The 22,898-nt window shown below is 42.5% G+C and overlaps 1 protein-coding gene across 1 annotated transcript in view; it reads right to left on the bottom strand.

Annotated features, from left to right (window-relative positions):
- Nucleotides 1-22,898, bottom strand: part of sass6 (SAS-6 centriolar assembly protein) — a 62,642-nt gene that overhangs the window by 31,543 nt on the left and 8,201 nt on the right. Inside the window, exons 5-9 of the mRNA XM_078561681.1 lie at nt 22,652-22,823; nt 20,974-21,051; nt 18,327-18,446; nt 3,877-4,068; nt 3,600-3,794 (exon numbers count right to left, since the gene is read on the bottom strand). Of these exons, the coding sequence (XP_078417807.1) occupies nt 3,600-3,794; nt 3,877-4,068; nt 18,327-18,446; nt 20,974-21,051; nt 22,652-22,823 (757 nt within the window). The remainder of the gene's footprint in view (nt 1-3,599; nt 3,795-3,876; nt 4,069-18,326; nt 18,447-20,973; nt 21,052-22,651; nt 22,824-22,898) is intronic.

The raw sequence follows: 22,898 nt of genomic DNA, 5'->3' as shown, positions 1-22,898 counted from the left end.
GAAGGATATGACTGCATTGGAGAGGATGCAGAGGAGATTTACCAGGATGCTGCCTGGGCTGGAGGGTCTGAGCTATGAGGAGGATTGGATAGGCTGGGGTTGTTTTCCTTGGAGCAGCAAAGGTTGAGAGGGGACCTGATAGAGGTGTATAAGATTATGAGGAGCATAGATAGGGGAGATAGGAAGGCACTTTTTCCATCAGTAGAAGGGTCAACAACCAGGGAGCATAGATTTAAGGTAAGAGGTGAAAGGCTAAGAGGGGAGTTGAGGAGAAATTTTTTTCACCCAGAGGGTGGTGGGAGTCTGTAACTCACTGCCTGAAAGGGTGGTTGAGTCAGAAACTCTCGTAACATTTAAAAAGTATTTAGATATTCACTTGCGTTGCCAGAGCCTCCAGGGCTATGGGCCAAGCGCTGGAAAATGGGGTTAGCGTAGTCAGATCTTTGTTGAGCAGCGCAGACACAATGGGCCGAATGTCCTCCTTCTGTGCTGTAAACGTCTATGAGCCCCCACTTCTAGTCTCTCCTATAAGGTTTTAGTACAATGATCTGACATCCCTCACATTTGACATTCCGTTCAAATCATGGCTGAGGGGGAAAATTGATTGCTTTAAGATCAACATGGCAATGAAAAGAACTGTTTCACCATCATACGTGGGGCATATGGAGATGGGACAAAGTTGCCACCATACATTATCTTCAAACAAAAGAGCTCGCCCAAAGAATATCACATGGCCCTAAAAATATCATCTGTTAACATGACAAAGGTTAGATAGATAAATGTTTGGCTAAAGACTGGTTGCATAGCATGTGGCGGAAAGGCCCTTCTTGGAACATCTTATGCTGGTCCTTGACACTTTCAGGTGTTATTGAATATCATACATCAAGGGTATCCTAGATGATAACTGCACACATCTTGTCATTATTCTCGAAGACATGACAGGCCAGGTGCAAGTGATGGACCTCAGCCGCAACTGACCATTTAAACAGATATACCAAAAGCAGAATGAGTGGCTGTACTCAGGAGTGCATGCATTTACATTATCAGACAACCAGAAGAAACCAGACCTTTTCCTCATTGCCCAATGTATCAAAGAAGCCTGGAAAGTCATTGATCCATCCCTGATCTAGTGCAGCTTCAAGAAGTGTTGTCTCATAAATACCATAGATGATTCAGAAGATGACATCCTCTGGGATGATGAAACTGCTGAGGAGGATAACGAAGATGAAGACGATATCTGCGGTGATGCCATTGATGGCGAGAAGTTGCATAAACTATTTGAGGATAGCGATTCAAACACAGCATTTCAAGGCTTCAAAGCATGTAAATAAATGTAAAGAAATCTCAAGCTTCTTGATCACCTTTCAAAAATTGGGTTCATAAATACCAACTGCAAAAAAAAAACTGTTTTGATCTGTTACCATGTTTAATATGCACCCTAACTTCCAGATAAAATCTTAAGAAAAATGAGTATTATATTTGGGAAATGACAGTACTCATCAGCCTTTTCTGTATGCCACCCCTTCAAAGTCTTTATTGAGCCTTCTGGAGCAGAATGCATGTGCAATCTCAACCTTTGGGGAGCTGGCTCCTGCCCTACCCTACCTCTTGCCACTCCCCCATGGCTGCAGGTCCCTCATGCCGAGTCTCACCACATATAGAACCCACCTCTAAGGTGGGCTGTAATTACATGCAGTTCCAGTATCTAAGCTGGTGGCTGAGGGTCTGTAAGCAAATGGTGGTATTTCTTCTTCATTACCATCCTCCTACTCTTTCACCTCTTATCTTCGACTACTGCCAGGCCAGGTGGCAGTTCTTGCATATCTGAAAGGAAAGGTAGGTTTGGGGTGAGGGATGGGAGAAACCAAGAGGTGCGTGATTAGCCCATCTTCAGCTTATATATCAGAAGAAATTGTGGGATATGAGGTTGTGGGATGTAAGAAGGTGAATAGTAAGCACTTACTATCACCTTCAATAATTTTAGCCCTGCTGCTGGCCACAGCCTCAGTCATGGTCACTCCTATGATAGGGACCAAACTCTTCTCCATTGGGTTGAGGACAGACAACCGTGCCTGTCCCCCACCCATTAGCTGCTGCTGCATGTGATTGTGCGTCACTGTGTCCTGTGAGAGAGACGGAAGGTGTCAGTGAGTATTATGCAATCTATTTGGGTGATGTAGCTATTATGGTTAAATAGCTGGCAGTGTATGCAAGCTGTGAGCTGTGAGTATGAGATCTGCAATAAATGTGTGAGGGTGAAGTAAAGTTATGAGTTGCAGTATGAATAATAATTGATAGAGATTGATGTAAGTGATAGGGGTATGGTTGAATGAGTATCGTGTTATGCTAATAGTGCAGGAAGTTACATTTGAAGATGCAGTCACTGACCTTAATCACTAATGTGAGGTCACTGAACTTTTGGTGGCAATGCATCTAGGTCCTTGGGGTTAGACTGCAGCATTGATTGTGACAGTTATCTGCTCCCACTACCTTTGCACTATTCATCTGAGGGGCCTCCTGGTTCCTTATACATAAAGGACCTTTGCCCTCCCATCCATCTCCTGCGGCTAAGATCTCTAGTACTGCATCGGAGAACCTTGGAGACTGCTCGCTCCCATGTTGTGCCATCAATGTGTCTTTCCCAGGCCAAACTCCGTTTTAGAATGACTGCCAGCGCCTGCTCAGGTCAAAATATACCTCTTCTTTAAAAGGGGCAGGTTAGCTTTAAATAGTGCTAAGCCTCTCATAATTTTTCACCCCATGCACGGGCCTGTAGCCACTCACCATGTGCAATCATGTAAAGAAGCAGGCAACATGAAATGTATGTGCTACATGCATTGGAAGCAACGGGCATGTGTTAATCATGCATCGCAACCTCCATGCCCATTTTCAAACCCTATTGAATTATGTGGGCAATATTTCTAGTTTAACCTATCAGAAGTCTACTGTGCATAACTTACATGATGCAGTGGTTAAAAACCGTCAAGGTCTTGATTGCCTAGCAATTGTGAAGAATTTATTTTCCCTATAAGTATATCTGCTGGATGTTAAACAAAAAGAGTAAAATAAGTGGGCAAGGTTTCCCGAGGTCTTCAGTTTCTCACTGCCTGCTTCCATGGATTGTGGCTGAAGAGAGACTCAGTGAAGACATGCCAGTGTAAAACGTTTTTCATCAGACTCAGAAGTTACTGAAAATGACTACTATGATTTTGGCCTCTTGTTTTGAAAACAATTAAAGTATTGTACCATAGTTACTTACTGTATTATGCTTCTCTCATGATCTTACTTGTATTTAAACAAAATATTACTTAGCCTATATTCAATCTGACATACGTTTATGTCTTTTTGAGTGAACAAGACATCAAACACTGAGCAGCTCATGTGAAGACTGTTGTATAATTTGATAAGATAAGGATAATGGTATGGCCTGTGCTGTGCCATTCTGTTCAAACATACATAAGAATGCAAATTTAATTTACTGGGAAATATGGGTTTACTTTTGGAAGCTGCCTTTAAACTTCTATGTGGTTCTTTGAACGTTGAAAAGTAAGCCGTTCTAATACAAAAGTGCCACTGGAATGTAACAAAAATGCATCTACCTTTTGTTTCTGAGTAGCTTCCAATACTTCCTTAGTTCTAGACACCAACTGGTCCTTGTCTTTGATCTCTTGCTGTAAAACAGCAACACGAGTTTGCAGCTGGTTAATCAACTTGTCCTTTTCATGGCATTCTGCATCAAGCATTGAATTCTCCCGACATAACGACTGAGCTTCTTGTTTTGCTCTGTGACATTCCTATCAATAAAAATTGCATTGAGAATTTATAACAATTATTAAATTTCTCAATTTTCTTAACATAGAATGGAAGAATCCTTACATTTTCTGAGCTTGAAAGTTTTGCTTTAATTTCTTGGATGACACATTCTGCTTTGAATCGCCTTTCAGTAAGCTCTTTGTTTACAGTCTCTAACTCTGCTAGACTGGTCTGTAATTGCTGAAGGCTTCTCCTGTGACCAGTTTCCAACTCCCTCTTCTGCTGTTCAAATTGCTGCTGCCATTGCGACTGAGCCTGAATAAAAACAGAAAGAGTGCTTAAACGACATTCATACAAACATAGGAACAAGGAACAGGAGTAGGCCATTTAGCCCCTTGAGCCTGCTCTGCCATTCAATAAGATCATGGTTGATCTGTTAGTAATCTGAAATCTGCATCCTGGCTATCCCCAATAACCTATCACCCCCTTGCTTACCAAAAATCTATCCACCTCTGCCTTAAAAATATTCAAAGATTCTGCTTCCACTGCCTTTTCAGGAAGAGGGTTACAAAGACTCATGACCCTCAGAGAAAAAAAATTGCCTCATCTCCGTTTTAAATGGGCAACCCCTTATTTTGAAACAGTGACCCCTAGTTCTAGATTCTCCCGCAAGGGGAAACATCCGCTCCACATCCACCCTGTCAAGACCCCTCAGAATCCTATATGTTTTAATCAAGTCGCCTCTTACTCTTCTAAACTCCAGCAGATACTAACCTGTCCAACGTTTCCTCATAAGACAACTATTCCAGGTATTAGTCTGGTAAACCTTCTCTGAACTGCTTCCAATGCATTTACATTGTTCCTTAAATAAGGTGACCAATACTGTACACAGTACTCTAAATGTCTCACCAGTACTCTATATAATTGGAGCATAACCTCCCAATTTTGCATTCAATTCCTCTCGCAATAAATGATAACATTCGATTAGCTTTCCTAATTACTTGCTGTATCTGTATACTAGCCTTTTGCGATTCATGTACTAGGACACACAGATCCCTCTGCATCTCTCTGCAATCTCTCAATATTTAGATAATATGCTTCTCTTTTATGCTTCCTGCCAAAATGGACGATTTCAAATTTTCCCACGTTATACTCAATTTAGCAGATCTTTGCCCAATCACTTAACCCAGCTATATCTTTTTGTAGCCTCCTTATCTCCTCCTCACAACCTACTTTCCTACCTATCTTTGTGTCATCAGTAAATTTGATAACCATCATCCATCCCTTCATCCAAGTCATTTATATAAATTGTAAACAGTTGAGGTCCCAGCACTGATTCCTCTGTGCCACACCACTCATTACATCTTGCCAACATGAAAAAGACCCATTTATGCCTACTTTCTGCCTCCTGTTAGCCGGCCAATCTACTATCCATGCCAATATGTTACCCCCTATACCATGAGCTTTTATTTTACACAATAACCTCTGATGTGGCGCTTTATCAAATGCCTTCTGAAAATCTAAGTACAGTACATCCACCAGTTCCCCTTTATCCACAGCACATGTTACTTCCTCAAAGAACTCCAATAAGTTGGTTAAATATGATTTCCCTTTCACAAAACCATGTTGACTCTGCCTGATTACCTTGACCTTATCCAAGTGCCCTGCTATAACTTCTTTAATAATAGCTTCGAACATTTTCCCTATGACAGATGTTAAACTAACTTGCCTGTTATTTCCCACTTTCTGTCTCCCTCCCTTTTTGAATAGTGGAGTTGTATTTGCTATCTTCCACTATAATGGGACCTTACCTGAATCTTTTGGAGTTTTGGAAAATTAAAACCAATGCATCAACTATCTCACTAACCACTTGTTTTAAGACATGGTCAAAGGATTATAAAATCTCTCTTGCGAGAGAGCGAGTTCCAGTTGATTTTAAGAAGTGTAGTTTGAAACTCTATTCTAACTTGCTTTCAGATTAAAGGTAAATAGGAGAAATATTTTACAAATTGATAAACTAAAGACCAGTAGGAAATTTAAAAACAAATTGAAAAACTAATTAAATAAAATAGAGATGCAGGGCCAGGTGATGTGTTGTAGCTGCATGCTGGGGGAGCTGGTGGCCCCATTGTGGTTCCTAGTGACCACATCTGTAGCAAATGTTGGTTGCTCGAGGAACTCCAGCTCAGAGTTGATGAGCTGGAGTCTGAGCTTCAGACACCGCGACACATCAGGGAGGGGGAGAGTTACCTGGACGCTGTGTTTCAGGGTACAGTCACACCCCTTAGATTAACTACCTTAAATTCGGCCAGTGGTCAGGGACAGGAGGGTGTGACTATGAGTGAGGCAGGTAGAGGGATCCAGGAAGTAGCACTGCAGGAGCCTCAGCCCTTGCCCTTATCCAACAGGTTCGAGATTCTTGCTCCCTGTGTGGACGAGAGCGGGGACTGTAGGGAGGATGAGCAAACTGACCACAGCACTGTGGTACAGGGAGCCAATCAAGTGGGTGGAGAAAAGAGAAATGTAGTTGTAATCGGGGATAGTATAGTTAGGGGATTAGATACTGTTCTCTGTAGCCAGCATCGAGAGTCCGAAGGCTGCGTTGCTTACCTGGTGGCAGGGTTAAGGGTGTCTCATCTGGGCTGCAGAGGAACTTAGAGTGAGGGGGAAAGATCCAGTTGTCGTGGTCCACATAGGTACCAACGATATAAGTAGAACGAGGAAAGAGGTTCTGTTGAGGGAATACGAGCAGCTAGGGGCTAAATTAAAAAACAGAACCGGGTTACTACCTGAGTCATAAGCTAATTGGCACAGGGTCAATAAGATTAAAGAGGTAAATGTGCAGCTCAAAGATTGGTGTGGGAGAAATGGGTTCAAATTCATGGGACATTGGCACCAGTATTGGGGAAAGAGAGAGTTATTCTGTTTGGAAGGGCTCCACTTGAATCATGCTGGGATTGTCCTGGTGAATCACATAACTAGGGTTGTAGATAGGGCTTTAAACTAAATAGTTGGGGGGAGGGTTCAGTTGCATGGAAATATAAAAAATCAAAGTTTAAGGAGAGGGTAAGAGTGCAGGTTAGTGACGAGGCTGATTGTTATCAAAAAGTGAAAGGAAGGGACAGGGTGTGTGAATGCCATATTGGACCAAAGAATCATATAAGAGTAGGGAAAATTGACAATAGGACAAGCTTAAAGGCTTTGTATCTGAATGCGTGTTGCATTCGGAATAAAACTAATGAGTTAACAGCGCAAATACAGATAAATAGGTGTGATTTGGTGGCGAATACTGAGACGTGGTTACAGGGAGAACAGGTTTGGGAGTTGAATAACCAAGGGTACTCAGTGTTTCGAAAGGATAGGCAGGAAGGAAAAGGAGGTGGTGTAGCTTTGTTAATAAGGGAAGAGATCAGAGCTATAGTGAGGAATGATGTAGGCACTGGAGAGCAAGACGTAGAGTCAGTCTGGGTGGAAATAATAAATAGCAGGGGAAAGAAGTCCCTGGTGGGAGTAATCTATAGGTCCCCAAACAGTAGTTCAGCAGTAGGGCACAGTATAAATTAGGAAATACTGGGAGCATGTAAGAAAGGCACGGCAATATTCATGAGTGATTTTAATATGCATATAGACTGGACTAATCAAATTGGCAAGGGTAGCCTCGAGGGAGACTTCATAGAGTGTATCAGAGATTGTTTCTTGGAGCAATATGTTGTGGAACCAACCAGGGAGCAGGCTATTCTGGATTTGGTTTTGTGTAATGAGATGGGGTTAATTAATGATTTCATAGTAATCTTCCTCTTCCTCTAGGGAATAGTGATCATAGCATGCTAGAATTTCAAGTTCAGTTTGAGATTAGAAACTTGAGTCCCACATTAGTGTTCTGGAGTTAAACATAGGCATGAGGGCAGCTTTGGCCCTAGTGGACTGGGCAGGAAGACTACAAGGTAGAGCAGTTGATGAACAGTGGCAGATATTTAAGGAGATATTCAATTCCTCCCAAGTAAAATACATTCCAAAGATGAGGAAAGATGGTAAGAGGGGGAAAAAGCATCCATGGCTAAACAAGGAAGTTAAAGATAACATAAAGGCAAAAACTAAGGCATACCAAATTGCAAAGGTCAGTGGCAGGCTGGAAGATTGGGAAACTTTTGAAGATCAACAAAGGGGTACTAAAAAAATAATAAAAAGAGCAAAGGTAAATTATGAAAGAAAACTAGCACAAAACTGTAAAAACGGATAGCAAAAGCTTCTACAAGTACATAAAAGGAAAGAGTGTAGCTAAAGTGAATGTTGGTCCCTTGGAGGATGAGACTGGGGAGTTAATAGTGGGGAATGCAGAAATGACAGAGACACTTAATCAATATTTTGCCTGTTTTCACGGTGGAGGACACTAGTACCACCCCAATAGTAACAGGTAGTGCAGAGGGTATAGAGAAGGAGGAACTTAGAACAATCACCATCACTGGAGAAAAAGTACTGAGCAAACTTTTGGGATTAAAGGGTGACAAGTTCCCAGGACCTGATGGCCTACATCCCAGGGTCGCAAAGGAAGTGGCAGCGGAGATAGTGGATGCATTGGCTATAATATTCCAAAATTTCCTGGTTTTTGGAAAGGTTCCAGTGGATTGGAAAAATGCTAATATAATGCCCTTATTCAAAAAGATGGGGGGGTAGGCAGAAAGTAGGAAACTATAGACCAGTTAGTTTAACGTCTGTCGTTGGGAAATTGTTGGAATCCATTATTAAGGAAGTAGTAATGGGGCATTTGGAAAGTCAAAATGCAATCCATCAGAGTCAGCAAGGTTTTATGAAGAGTAAATCGTGTTTGACTAATTTGCTAGGGTTCTTTGAAGATGTGACAAGCAAAGTGGATAATGGGGATCCTGTAGATGTAGTATATCTGGACTTCCAGAAGGCCTCTGATAAGGTGCCGCACAAAAGATTAATACACAAGATAAGATCACACGGAGTATGGGGTAATATATTAGCTTGGATAGAGGATTGGCTAACCAACAGAAAGCAGAGAGTCGGGATAAATGGGTCTTTTTCTGGATGGCAAGCCGTAACTAGTGGGGTGCCACAGGGTTCGGTCCTTGGGCCCCAACTATTTACAATCTATATAAATGACTTGGATTCAGGGATAGAAGGTACTATAGCTAAATTTGCAGATGACACCAAAATAGGTGGGAAAGTAAGTTGCAATGAAGAAATAAGAAATTTACAAATGGATATGGACAGGTTAGGTGAATGGGCCAAAATATGGCAGATGGAATTTAATGTGGATAAGTGTGAGGCTATCCTTTTTGGTCAGAAGAATAAAAAGCGGCTTATTATTTAAATGGAGAGAAACTTCAGAACGCTTCAGCGCAGAGGGATCTGGGTGTCTTCATGCATGAATCACTGAAAGCTAGTATGCACGTACAGCAGGTAATAATGAAGGCAAATGGAATTTTGGCATTTATTGCTAAAGAAATAGAGTATAAAAATAGGGAAGTATTGTTGCAACTGTACAAGGCATTGGTGAGATCGCACCTGGAGTACTGTGCACAGTTTTGGTCCCCTTACTTGAGGAAGGATGTAGTTGCATTGGAAACGGTTCAGAGGAGGTTCACTAGACTGATTCCAGAGATGCGGTTCACTAGACTGATTCCAGAGATGCGGGGCTTGTCTTATGAGGAGAGATTGAGCAGTTTAGGCCTATACTCGCTAGAGTTTAGAAGGATGAGAGGAGATCTAATTGAGGTATATAAGACGCTAAAGGGGATGGACAAAGTAGACATGGAGCAGATGGTTTCCCCTTGTGGGGCATTCTAGAACGAGAGGCCATAGTTTTAGGCTAAGGGGTGGTAGATTTAAATCAGAGATGAGGAGGAATTACTTTTCTCAAAGGGCCGTGAATCTGTGGAATTCACTACCTCAGAGTGCAGTGGATGCCTGGGCACATTTAAGGAGGAGATAGACAGATTTTTAATTAGTAATGGGTTGAAAGGTTATGGGAAGAGGGCGGGAAATTGGAGTTGAGGCTGAAATGAGATCAACCATGATCATATTAGATGGCATGGCAAGCTCAAGGGGTTGAATTGCCTACTCCTGCTCCTAGTTCTTATGTTCTTTACACCTATCCTCTCATCGGATTGCTCCACAAAGCCATTTTCATTTGAAAGGCAAACCTTGACTAGCCTGTGACTATTGCCAGCACCACTTTTAATTGGGAGCCAGTAAAGAAGTTTGTAATAAGAATGAAGTAAATATATTTATCAAATTATTATTCTTTTCTTCTGTCAACACCCTCCAAACAGCTCTGAAATCTACAATCAGCCATCAGGTAGAGTAACCTTAAGTCAGCTGAACAACTGAATACTCCATTTAAGTCACCAAGTTATTTTGGAATGCAGTTGCAATATTAATTCCCTTTTTACTGGCTGCTAAAAGCATATTTAAGCCACTAGAAAAGAGGGGGAATAGTCTTTCCTTAAGCCAATGCTGTTTTCAAATAATGGTTGAATTTCAAAGTCAGCTGATTAATTCAGCAGTCTTTTGCTGGTAATTAGAAGCCAAATGCCGTAATTGAGGCCATGAGCCTGATTTAAACCCATTTAAAAGCTATCCACTCGCACAGTTACAATCTGGCCCATGAGGAAAAGATTTTGTTTGCTAACAGTAATGAAAGAGAGACACCTAGAGAAAGCAGAGAGTGTTTTTCCTCATTTTTTGCTTTGAAAATTAAAATTTATGAAGCTCCTTTACTGGAAGAAAGGAAAGGGATACAGGTTGAGGATCAGTGGATCTCTGACAACTTGCATTAAAAGGAGAATGTGCAAAGACATGCAGGATAAACCAATCTTATTTTCAACAATGCCATTAAAATTTTTTGGGGGTGGGAAATATCATTATATTCAATATCTTCAAGTTGTAGTAATGGAAAATCTCTATCTACACTACCTCACAGTATGAAACAGTCCTATTCTTTTGATCAAATTAATGAGAATTACTTTGAAGGAGGTAAGGCCTCCTACACGGGATTCTGGCATGGCCAATTCCATCAGGCCATGGCAAAAATATTGATTTTTTTTCTCAATTCTCGATGACTATAAAACATTGAGTAATTTGGGAATTTGTTTTTTGAAGAGGGAGACAGCTGATGTCAGATACCAGCTTGGCTGCTCAGGATCTCTTGATGCTGAAGTGATAGATTAGATTTCCTGATCATAGAATGGTTACAGCACTTCTGTCTCTTAGCCCATAGGGGCTGTGCCAGCTCTCTGCAAGAGCACATTAGTTAGTACCACTCCCCTTCCCTTTTCCCATAGCCCAGCAATTTTTCTCTCTTCAGATGCTTATCCAATTCCCTTTTAAAAGTAGTGCATTCCAGATCCTAACCACTCGCTGCATATAAAAGTTTTCCTCATGTCGCCATCACTTCTTTTGCCAATCAATGTCAGTTGAAAAGTTGGTTTTTGACCCCTTGCCCAACAGGAAAAGTTTCTCCCTATCAACTCTATCTAGACACATCATAATGTTGCACACCTCCATCAAATCAACCCTCTCAGATATCTCATCAAAAAAACTCAAGCAAGTTAAACATGATTTACCTTAAACAAATTTGTGCTAGCTTTCCTTAATTAATCCACACATGCCCAAGTAATTGTTAAATTTTGTCCATGATTATCGTTTCTAAAAGCATGCCCACCACCAAAGTTAAATTGATCAGCTTGCAGTTACTAGGTTATTCCTTAGACCCTTTTTTGAACAAGAATGTAACATTTTTAATACTCCAGACCTCTGGCACAACCCTATATCTAAGGAGGATTGGAAGATGACAGCCAGTACCTCTGCAATTTCCATTTTTGTTTCCCTCAGCATCCTCAGATGCATCCCATCTGTTCCTGGTGACTTATCAGCTTTTAAGTTTAGCCCATCTTTCTAATACCTCCTCTTTATCAACTGTTAGCCTATCCAGTATCTCAACTCCTCTTCTTTTACTATAACTTCAGCCATATCTTCTTCCTTGGTAAAGACAGAGGCAAAGTATTAATTTAATACCTCTGACATGCCCTCCGTCTGTGTGCATATGTCCCCCTTTTTGTCCCTAACCACCCCCACCCCTGCTTTTTACTATTCATATACATATTTATACACCTAGAGAAGACTTCTGGATTGCCTTTTAAGTTAGCTGCCATTCTCTTCTCATACTCCCTCTTTGCCTCTCTCATTTTCCTCTTCACTTCCCTTCTGATCTTTCTCACAGAATCACAGTGCAGAAGAGGCTCTTCGGCCCATCGAGTCTGCATCAACACGTGAGAAACACCTGACCTACCTACCTAATCCCATTTACCAGCACTTGGCCCATAGCCTTGAATGTTATGACGTGCCAAGTGCTCATCCAGGAACTTTTTAAAGGATGTGAGGCAACCCACCTCCACCACCCTCCCAGGCAGCGCATTCCAGACCTTCTTCACATCCCCCCAAACCTCCTGCCCCATACCTTGAACTTATGTCCCCTCATGACTGACCCTTCAACTAAGGGGAACAGCTGCTCCCTGTCCATGCCCCTCATAATCTTTACACCTCGATCAGGTCACCACTCAGTCTTCTCTGCTCCAACGAAAACAACCCAAGTCTATCCAACCTCATTTGTTTTAGCAACCTGACATCTGTCATATGCCCCATTTTTTCCTTCACCTTTCTCTAGGGAGCTCAGGCTTTGGTTGCCTTACCTTTCCCCATCGTGGGATTGATCCTCGAGTGTACCTGAAACAGCTCCTCTTTAAGGCCTTTACCATTTTGCCTGCCAATCTTTGATTCCAATTTACCCAGGACAGTTCCGTTCTCATCACACAGAAATTGGCCCTCCTCCAACTAAGTACTTTTACTCTAGGTTTTTCCTTGTCTTTTTCCATAAATTACGTAACCCTTGTGGTACAATAACCACTGTTCCCTAAATGTTTCTCTACTGACACTTGATCCACTTGGTGCACATCATTCCCAAGAACCAGGCAACGCCTCCTTTCTTGTTGGACTGGAAACGTACTGTTATGGAAAATTCTCTTGAACGCACTCTAGGAACTCTTGTCCCTCTCTGCCCTTTATATTAATCATCCAGATTAGACAGTAGTAAATAGTAGTAAAAGTCCCCCATTATAGCTACTTTATAATTCTTGCACCTGTGTAATTTTCTTGCAAATTTGTTCCTCTACATATTTCCCACTAATTGGTGGCCTATAGAGTACACCGAGCAATGTAATTACACCTTTTTTGTTCCTTAGTTCTAGTCAAGTAGAATCTGTCCTTGACCCCTCTAGGACATCCTCTCTCTCTAGCACTGCAATGTTCTCCTTATTCAATACTGCCACATCTCCCCATTTCCTTCCTATTCTAGCTTTCTTGAAAACTTGTCTCTAGCACTATTTAATACCCGGTCCTGCCTTTCTTTGAGCCAGGTCTCTGTTATCTCCACAACATCAGGCTTCCATATGACTATCTGCGTCTGCAACTCAGCAACCTTATTTACCACACTTCGCGCATTCACATACATGCACAGTAACTCTAATTTAGACTTTATCACTTTCCCTCTTAAACTGAACCCACCTAATACCTTACTACTTCCTACTCTAGTGCTATCTGTCTCTCCCAATATTCTGTGCACTTTGGTATTCCTCTCTAGTACTACCTCCTGGTTCCCATACTCCTGCCAAGTGAGTTTAAACCCTCCCCAATGCCCCGCAATGAAATTGGTCCTGGCTCATTTCAGGTGCAAGCCATCCAGCCCTGTCCAGGTCCCATCTTTTTTCTTTATTCATTCATGGGATTTGGATGTTGCTGGCTAGGTCACCATTTATTGTCCATCCTTAACTGCCCTCGAGAAGGTGGTGGTGAGCTGCCTTCTTAAACCTCTGCATTTCATGTGGTGTAGATACACCCACAGTGCTGTTAGGGAGGGAGTTCCAAGACTTTGTCCCAGCGACATTGAAGGAACGGTGAGATATTTCCAAGTAGGGTGGTGAGTGATTTGGAGGGGAACTTCCAGGTGGTGGTGTTCCCATGCATCTGCTGTCCTTGTCCTTCTAGATGGTAGTGGTTGTGGGTTTGGAAGGTGTTGCCTAAGAAGCCTTGGTGAATTCCTGAAGTACATTGCTGCCGCTGTGTGTTGGTGGTGGAGGGAGTGAATGTTTGTGGATGTGGTGCCTATCAAGCGGGTTGCTTTGTCCTGGATGGTGTCAAGCTTCTTATGTGTTGCTGGAGCTGCACTCATCCAGGTAAGTGGACAGTGTTCCATCACTCTGACTTGTGCCTTGTAGATGGTGGACAGGCTTTGGGGAGTCAGGTGAGTTACTCGCCGCAGGATTCCTAGCCTCTGACCTGCTCTTGTAGCCACAGTATTTATATGGCTAGTCCAGTTCAGTTTCTGGTCAATGGTAACCCCCAGGATGTTGATAGTGGGGTATTCAGTGATGGTAATACCATTGTATGACAAGGGGCGATGGTTAGATTTTCTTTTGTTGGAGATGGTCACTGCCTGGCACTTGTGTGGCACGAATGTTACTTGCCACTCATCAGCCCAAGCCTGGATACTGTCCAGGTCTTGCTGCATTTAGACATAGACTGCTTCTGTATCTGAGGGGATTGGCCGGGTGGTTAACAATGAAGTTGAGTATCTTGGGCTACAGGAAGATATAGACGGAATGGTCAAACGGGCAGATAAATGGCAGATAGAATTTAACCCTGAAAAGTGTGAGGTGATATACTTTGGAAGGAATAATTTGACAAGGAAGTATTCAATGAACGGCATGACACTAGGAAGTTCTGAGGAACAAAGGGACCTTGGCATGTATGTCCATAGATCTCTGAAGGCGAAGCGGCATGTTAGTGGGGTGGTGAAAAAGGCATATGGGACACTTGCCTTTATCAATCAAGGCATTGATTACAAAAGTAGGGAGGTCATGTTGGAGTTGTATAGAACCTTGGTGAAGCCACAGCTGGAGTACTGTGTGCAGTTCTGGTCGCCAAATTTTAAGAAGGATGTGATTGCACTGGAGGGGGTGCAGAGGAGATTCACCAGGATGTTGCCTGGGATGAAACATTTAAGTTATGAAGAGAGGTTGGATAGACTTGGGTTGTTTTCGTTGGAGCAGAGAAGACTGAGGGGCGGCCTGATCGAGGTGTACAAGATTATGAGGGGCATGGACAGGGTGGATAGGGAGCAGCTGTTCCCCTTAGTTGAAGGGTCAGTCACGAGGGACATAAGTTCAAGGTGAGGGGCAGGAGGTTTAGGGGGATGTGAGGAAAAACATTTTTACCCAGAGGGTGGTGACAGTCTGGAATGCAGTGCCTGGGAGGGTGGTGGAGATGGGTTGCCTCACATCCTTTAAAAAGTACCTGGATGAGCACGTGGCACATCATAACATTCAAGGCTATGGGCCAAGTGCTGGTAAATAGGATTAGGTCGGTCAGGTGTTTCTCAGTTGGTCAAGACTCGATGGGCCGAAGTGTGATTCTGTGATTCTGAGTTGGAAATGGTGCTGAACATTGTGCAATCATCAGCGACCATCCTTATGATGGAGTAAAGTTAATTGATGAAGAAGCTGAAGATGGTTGGGCCCAGGACATTACCCTGAGAACTCCTACAGTGATGTCCTGGAACTAAGATGATTGACCTCCAACAACCACAGCCATCTTCCTTTGTGCCAGGTATGACTCCAACCAGTGCAGAGCTTTCCCCGATTCCCATTGACTCCAGTTTTGCTAGGGCTCCTTAATGCCACACTCTGTCAAATGATGCCTTGATGTCAAGGGCAGTCACTCTCACCTCACCTCTGGAGTTCAGCTGTTTTGTCCATGTTTGAACCAATGCTGTAATTAGGTCAGGACCGGAGAGGCCCTGGCGAAACCCAAACCCAAATCTCCCCGAGAGCTGGTCCCAATATCCCAGAAAGCTAAAGCCTTTTGCAGATCTTTCCAGCCACGCATTCATCTGCTTTATCCTTCTATTTCTACATTCACTTGCTCATGGTATCAGGAGTGATCAGATTACTACTTTTGAGATCCTGCTTACTAATTTCCCACCTGGCTCCCTAAATTCTGACTGCAGGACCAGTTCCTTCTTCCTACCTATATCTTCGATACCGATGTGGACCACAACGGCTGGCTGTTCACCCTCCCTCCCCAGGATGCTATGTAGCCTTTCAGTTACATCCTTGACCTTGGCACCAGGGAGGCAGTATACCATCCTGGGTTCACATCTGCACCCGCAGAAACACCTGTGTTCCCCTACCAAATCTTCTATCATTATTGTTCTTCTTTGTGTGCACCCTCCCTGCACAGCTGAGCCACCCGTGGTGACATGGACTTAGCTCTCGCTGCATTCCCCAAATGGACCATCACTTTCATTCAGAACTGAATACTGGTTGAAAAGTGAGATGCACTTAGGGGTCTCCTGCACTACCTGCCTGTTTCTTCTTGACTGTCTGGTGGTCACCCATTCTCTCTCTCCCTGCATACTCTTAAGCTGGAGGGTGACGATATCTATAAATGTGCTATCCATGAAGCTTCCAATCTCACAGATGCGCCCCAATGAAGGCACCTGCTGAAAGTCTGAAACCTGTAGCTCGAGCTGCTGCAGCTGATGACACTTCCTGCACACATGATTATCAAGGACACGGGAAATGTCCTGGAGTTCCCACAAGGCAGAGGATATACACTTGCTGACTTGCCATTCCTCTACCTAGTAGGTAATAAAATTTACTACTTAAAAAAGACTCACCAGCTACTCACTTCCCTTCTGCTGATGTCACTTAAAAAGGAAAGTTAACTGAAATGTTTTATTGAACCCTTATTGTCAAAAAAAAATGGAAATTTTTAATTTCCCAGTTCTTTATACTAACTCCCTACCTTTGGAGAAAGGGAAACAAAGCTGCAATACTCACCAGCCAATCAACTCATGGCCTTCCTGTGATGTCACAAATTTCTTTCCACTCACTTTTTCAAACTCAATTGCACCCCAGTCTGCTCCTGCTGTTATCTCCAATCAGGTCTACACTCTTCTCTTGCTCTCTTTTATCCACCTTCATGTAGTTTCCTTGAAATTTTCTCCTCTATATATTTCCCACTACTTGCTGGCCTATAGAATGTAATGACACCTCAAATGTTTCTTAACTCTAACCCAATAGAATCTGACCTTGATCCCTTGATCCTCTCTCTCCAGCACTGCAATGCTTTCTTTAATCAATACCGCCACCCTTCCTCCTTCCTCTCCTTCCCTATCTTTCTTGAACACCTTGTATCCAGGAATAATTAACACAGAGTCCTGCACCTTTTTGAGCCTTTTTCAATTGTAGCAAGACTTTCTTATTCTTGCAGTCCAATTCACTTCCAATAAAGATCAACATGTCATTTGCCTTCCTAACGGCTTGCTGTACCTGCATGCTAACCTGCAGTGTGTAAGATGTGCCCAAAAGGTTTTGCACCATGATTTTGAATGCCTAAGCAGATAAAAGCAAGGTTCCCTTTGGTCATAGGAAGAAAGGACCATGCTATGTGGTAGATTTATCACAAAAAGGAAAAATAGCTGTTGGACTAGGATCCTTTTCAATGAACTCCATATAACTATGCAAACCAGTGCCCTGAAGAGTAGAATGGTCCTAGATGGAGTCCGTGTGTTTCAGATAACACAAATAATCTTAGTAGCAGAGTGTTTCTATTGTGAATGACTGCAACTTAAATAACATTCATCAGAAATTTGTTACCTGGGGCTGAATTTTCCCCCCCGTTGTGGGGGTTGTGCGGGGGCAGGCAGGAGAAAGCGTGAACCTGATCAGCGCCCCCGATCGGGTGCGTGCCACCATTTTACGTGGGCGGGCCAATTAAGGCCCTCCCAGCGTGACGTACACCTGGAAGCGCTGTGCGCTCCCTGTGCAGGCGGTGTGGGGTGGGATTCCCTGAGTCGGGGTATGCAAGCGAAAGAGCATGGAAATCTCCCTGAGGCACAGAGGTGCCTCAGGGAGATTAGTTTAAGTCTTGAAAAATGTAATAAAAGGTGAAAAAAAATTTTCAGGGCATGTCCCCTCATGTGAAACTGTCACATGAGCTGGGACATGTCCATTAATTTTTTCAAAAAATTTTATTTAATTTATGAACCCTTCATGAAACCTCATCCCGCCCATGGATGAGGCTTCATGAAAAATGCAAAGGCCGCCTGGGCTCTTCGCCTTAAGATTGGACGGGCATTGTTAACAGCTTTAATAGGCCTTTGACAGTTTGGCGGGCGCGCTGACAATCTAAATGACGCGCGGTGACGTCGGAACGCCCGCCCAACGTCACCGCACTTCATTTTATGCGTCAACGAGCGGGCCCCACCCCTGCTCACCAACACGAAAATTCTTCTCCTGGACAGTAATCAGATTCACGTTACAGATTCAAGTTACTGGGCAAGTGGTAAAACATTCATGGGTGAGGGATTTGCATCTTTCCTACCATTAAGGTGCTGGCAGTTGCACCTGTGATTCAGAATTGACATACCTCACTTTTCATAGCAACAAAATGTCATCACCCCCTTTTGCACCAAAAAGGTGACTTACCTGGTGTAACTTTTCTCTCTCAGTTGTTAGTTCTTGAGAATACTGGCCATTTATCGTTGCTGTTTGCGTTGTCCATTCAATTCGCAACCTGTCCAGTTCACCGCTCTTTTCTGACAATGCCTGGATAAAATTTCACAAGGGTCAAATTGTACTCAAGTTATACATAATGCAACAAAACACAACAGTAGTCTGGCACATTCCACTTCAGTACACAGTAATCAGATCAGAAAATTTTAAGCAATTTGAAAAAATTATGAATTTAAATGATAATGTCTTTCCTGGATTTTCATGTTGTTGCACCAGAACATCATCCAGAGTTTGCATTTAAATTATATGTAAATAAATCCATTGTGGGACATATGAAAATAATGTCAGATTATAATACTACAAAAATTATTAATGAATGTTAGCAGGTTGAAAAAATAACCTGGATCTGAACATTTTTATTGGTCTCGCATTCCACAGAATCCAACCACAGGGTGCACTGAAGCTACAAGCACAACCAACAGGTGGAACGCATTTTCAATGTGCTTCCCCAAAGCTAAGCGGCTATACTAAGAACAGTCCAGGTACTTTCCCATCGGAGAGGAGGAAAAAGAATGGAAGGTCCATTATTATCAGGTCACTTTCATTTAACTTTGGTACCTGAGGAGTTGCAAATGGTGCTGAAGCAGTCCATGTCCAAATACAGCAAGACCTGGACAATATCCAGGCTTGGGCTGACAAGTGGCAAGTAACATTTGCACCACACAAGTGCCAGGCAATGACCATCTCCAACAAGAGAGAATCTAACCATCGCCCCATGATGTTCAATAACATTACCATCACTGAATCCCCCACTATCAACATCCAGGGGGTTACCATCGACCAGAAACTGAACTGAACTAGCCATATAAATACTGTAGCTACAAGAGCAAGTCAAGGGCTAGGGATCCTGTGATGAATAACTCACCTCATAAGTCCCCAAGCTTGTCCACCATCTACAAGGTACAAGTCAGGGGTGTGATGGAATACTCCCCACTTGCCTGGATGAGTGCAGCTCTTACAACACACAAGAAGCTTGACACCGTCCAGATCAAAGCAGCCCACTTGATTGGCACCACATCCATAAACATTCACTACGCACAGTAGCAGCAGTGTGTACCATCTACAAGATGCACTGCAGAAACTCACCAAGGCTCCTTAGGCAGCACCTTCCAAACCCATGACTGCTACCATCTAGAAGGACAAGGGCAGCAGACATATGGGAACACCACCACCTGGAAGTTTCCCTCCAAGCCACTCACCATCCTGACTTGGAAATATATTGCCGTTCCTTCACTGTCGCTGGGTCAAGATCCTGGAACTCCCTCCCTAATGCACTGAGTGTACCTATACCACAGGTATTGCAGTGGTTCAAGAAAGCAGCCCACCACCACCTTCTCAAGGGCAACTAGGGATGGGCAATAAATGCTGGCCCTGCCAGCGAAGCCCACATCCCGTGAATGAATATATTAAAAAAAACTTACGGTGACCAGTTCAGGAGTGGTAAAGAAAAAGCTTGGAACCATCCTCTTGCTCTCAGTCAAAGTGACATATGGCTTGGAGGGACTAAAAGTACAATTTCTGTAAATCTTTTTGTATTCTAACAAGAAGTTTCATGAGAAACATGTCCTCATTATAGCTGTCTTTTTGCCACATAATGTCGCTTGATTGCACTTTGATGGAAGGATTACCATTGACCAGAAACTGAACTGGGCCAGCCATATAAATACTGTGGCTACAAGAGCCAGTCAGAGGCTGGGGATTCTGCAGAGAATAACTCACCTCCTGATTCCCCACAGCCTGTCCACCATCTACAAGGCAAAAGTAGGAATGTGATGGAATAGTCCCCACCTGCCTGGAGTTGTACGACTCCAACAGCAGCCCGCTTGATTGCCACCCCGTCCGCCAACAAAACATTCACTCCTGCCACCATGGACGCAAAGCGGCAGCAAAGATGCACTGCAGCACCTCGCCAAGACTCATTCGACTGTCCAAAGCCACGACCTCTGCAACTTGAAAGGGCAAGGGCAGCAGTCGCATAGGAACACCACCACCTGCAAGTTCCCCTCAAAGCCACAAACCATCCTGACTTGGAACCGTTCCTTCAGGGTCACTAGATCAACTCCCTCCCTAAGAGCCATGTGTGTGTACCTGCACCAGATGGACTCTAGTGGTTCAAGAAGGCACTAACCACCGAAAAGGCAATTAGTGATGAGCAACAAATTCCGGCCTTGCCAGCAACGGCCACATCCCACGAAAGTAAAAATAAATAAACAGAAGAGGTCAGAAAAGCCGGGAGGAGATTATAGAGCAACAAACACTCAAAAGGAACTAATGGCAGTTACCAATAAACATACATTTTTAAATCATACATCATGAGATTTTTTTTGACGTTTACTTTTAATTTACAATTCTGCTAAACTGAATTAATCAAAGTATTGTTACATTCCAGAGATTTTTAAAGTTGGGGAATTGAAGGAAATTTTTAAAGTAAACAGTTAAAGTAAACATTAAACAATATACATAAAATACTTCTTCAATATATATATTAAAAACATTAAGTAGAAATTTAGTAAGATTCTGAAAACTTGACCAGTATCTGATTGTTAAAAGTTCAGTGTACCTTTTGTGTGCAAGTTAATTGTCTGGTAAAGTCTTCATTGATTTTTTTAAGCTGTTGTTCCAACAACAACTTTTCATCCTGCAAACAGAGGAGCAACTGTAAGCAAACAAGGACTTGGATATGTGATGAAAACAATTGCAGAGATTCCTATTTATTCTTTCCCACTCTTCCCTGGACTCAAATGTATCCTCCAAGCAACAGTGCCTGATGGTAGAACTGTTCACATACCATCAACATCATTCTGTGAACAGATGGCATAAAACTGATTGCCGTTCTTCCTTTCTCCCTCTCTCTCTCTCTCTCTCTCTCTCTCTGTCCCTATTCCCCAACAACCATAATACTTTACAGAAATTAAGGACAATGGCTGCACAATAAAAGGGTTATTAGGATTCTTTGAAAAAATTCTATCAAACTCAACAGGTTGAATTTAAAAAAAAAAAATGCATTTTATAGCACTAATCATTTTATATATATTTAGAAAACAGAATAACAAAACAAGCATCTAACTGTGCAGTCTCATCTTTTAATAGGAGTCTAAAGTAATGCATGAAGGCCAACGTATTGGTTTCACAGTATTGCCAAAAATATCATATACACTTTCCTGGAAGAGTTTGAAACAAACCAGATCATATTTATATGAATCTCTAACAAAAGAATAAGGCAGGTCAAAGACAAATATGTAGATCAGATCAACGCTCGCTGTGTATTGCGCAAACTTATGAACAGGCCTAAGGCTGCCACTTTTAGTCCCGGAAGGTACTCAGCCTACCTCAAATTACCCTGGAAGGGTAAAGCATTTCAAAAATTTGAGCAACAGGTAAAGCTAGCCATGTCACACTGCTATTATGCAGTGGCAACACGAGTGGTGCTTTCCATTAACAGGATGCTGCGGTCAAGCCAAAAAGATGTTTTGCCTACCACACAAGTGCATATTGTGGTATATGAATTTTAGTGACTGTGCGATGCCAGGTACATAGGCTGTGCCATCCCAATGACTGCGAGATCAGATCAAACGGCAAGACCCTTCGGCTGTTCACAATAAGCAGGGTATATAAATCCAGATCTAAACATAAAATAGTGGATTTCTATTTGGATTCAAGTTAAATCACAAATTATAGACAGTCGGTCATAGATGCATAGGGGTTTTGTACTGGATAGGTAATCTGGAATAATACATCAGAGAATGCAAATTCAAATTCCAGTTTCGAGAATTTGAATTCAGTTTAAAAAAATTCTGAAAATAAAAAGTTGGTGCCAGTAAAAGTGACCATGAAGCTGTCGAATTGTTGTATAAACCCAGCTGGTGCTCCAATGTCCTTTAGTGAATGAAACCTGCTGTCCTTGCCCATTTGTGATTCTAGTCCACACTAATATGACACTTACCTGCGCTCGGAAATAGCCTAGAAAGCTACTCAGTTGCACCAACCGCTGTAAAGAAGGTAGCCCATCACCAACTTTCCAGGGCAATAAACACTGGCTTTGTCACACCCACATTCCAAGAATGAATAAGAACAAACGGTAAAGAGCGAGTTCAGATATGATATCAATAAGCAATTTTTAAGCAGTTAGATGTTATGATGAAGCATCATGAAAGGATGAGCTATGATGTCCAGATGTTTATTCTTACCTTTGTGAAAAACATGCATTTCTATAGTATGAGCATATACAAACAACTTACCTTTATACATTTTAAACAGCTAGCTAAGTATTTCTTTATTTCCACATCTGTTCCATGCAGCAATTTTAAAGAAAGGTGATTCAAGTGTTTGAAATGATTGGTTTCCACAACATTTAGGTAGGCAGCTGTATAGTTAGATAGTGGTGCTGAAGAAACTAACTGCAGCAAGAATCTGGAAGACATGTAGGTTGCAGTTGCACAAATTTAATTTACAAAAAAAGGATAAATAATAATATCTCATTCTAAT

Source organism: Cetorhinus maximus, chromosome 17 (assembly GCF_964194155.1).
Source record: "Cetorhinus maximus chromosome 17, sCetMax3.hap1.1, whole genome shotgun sequence".
Taxonomy (NCBI): domain Eukaryota; kingdom Metazoa; phylum Chordata; class Chondrichthyes; order Lamniformes; family Cetorhinidae; genus Cetorhinus; species Cetorhinus maximus.
This window is presented reverse-complemented; position numbering and strand designations above follow the sequence as displayed.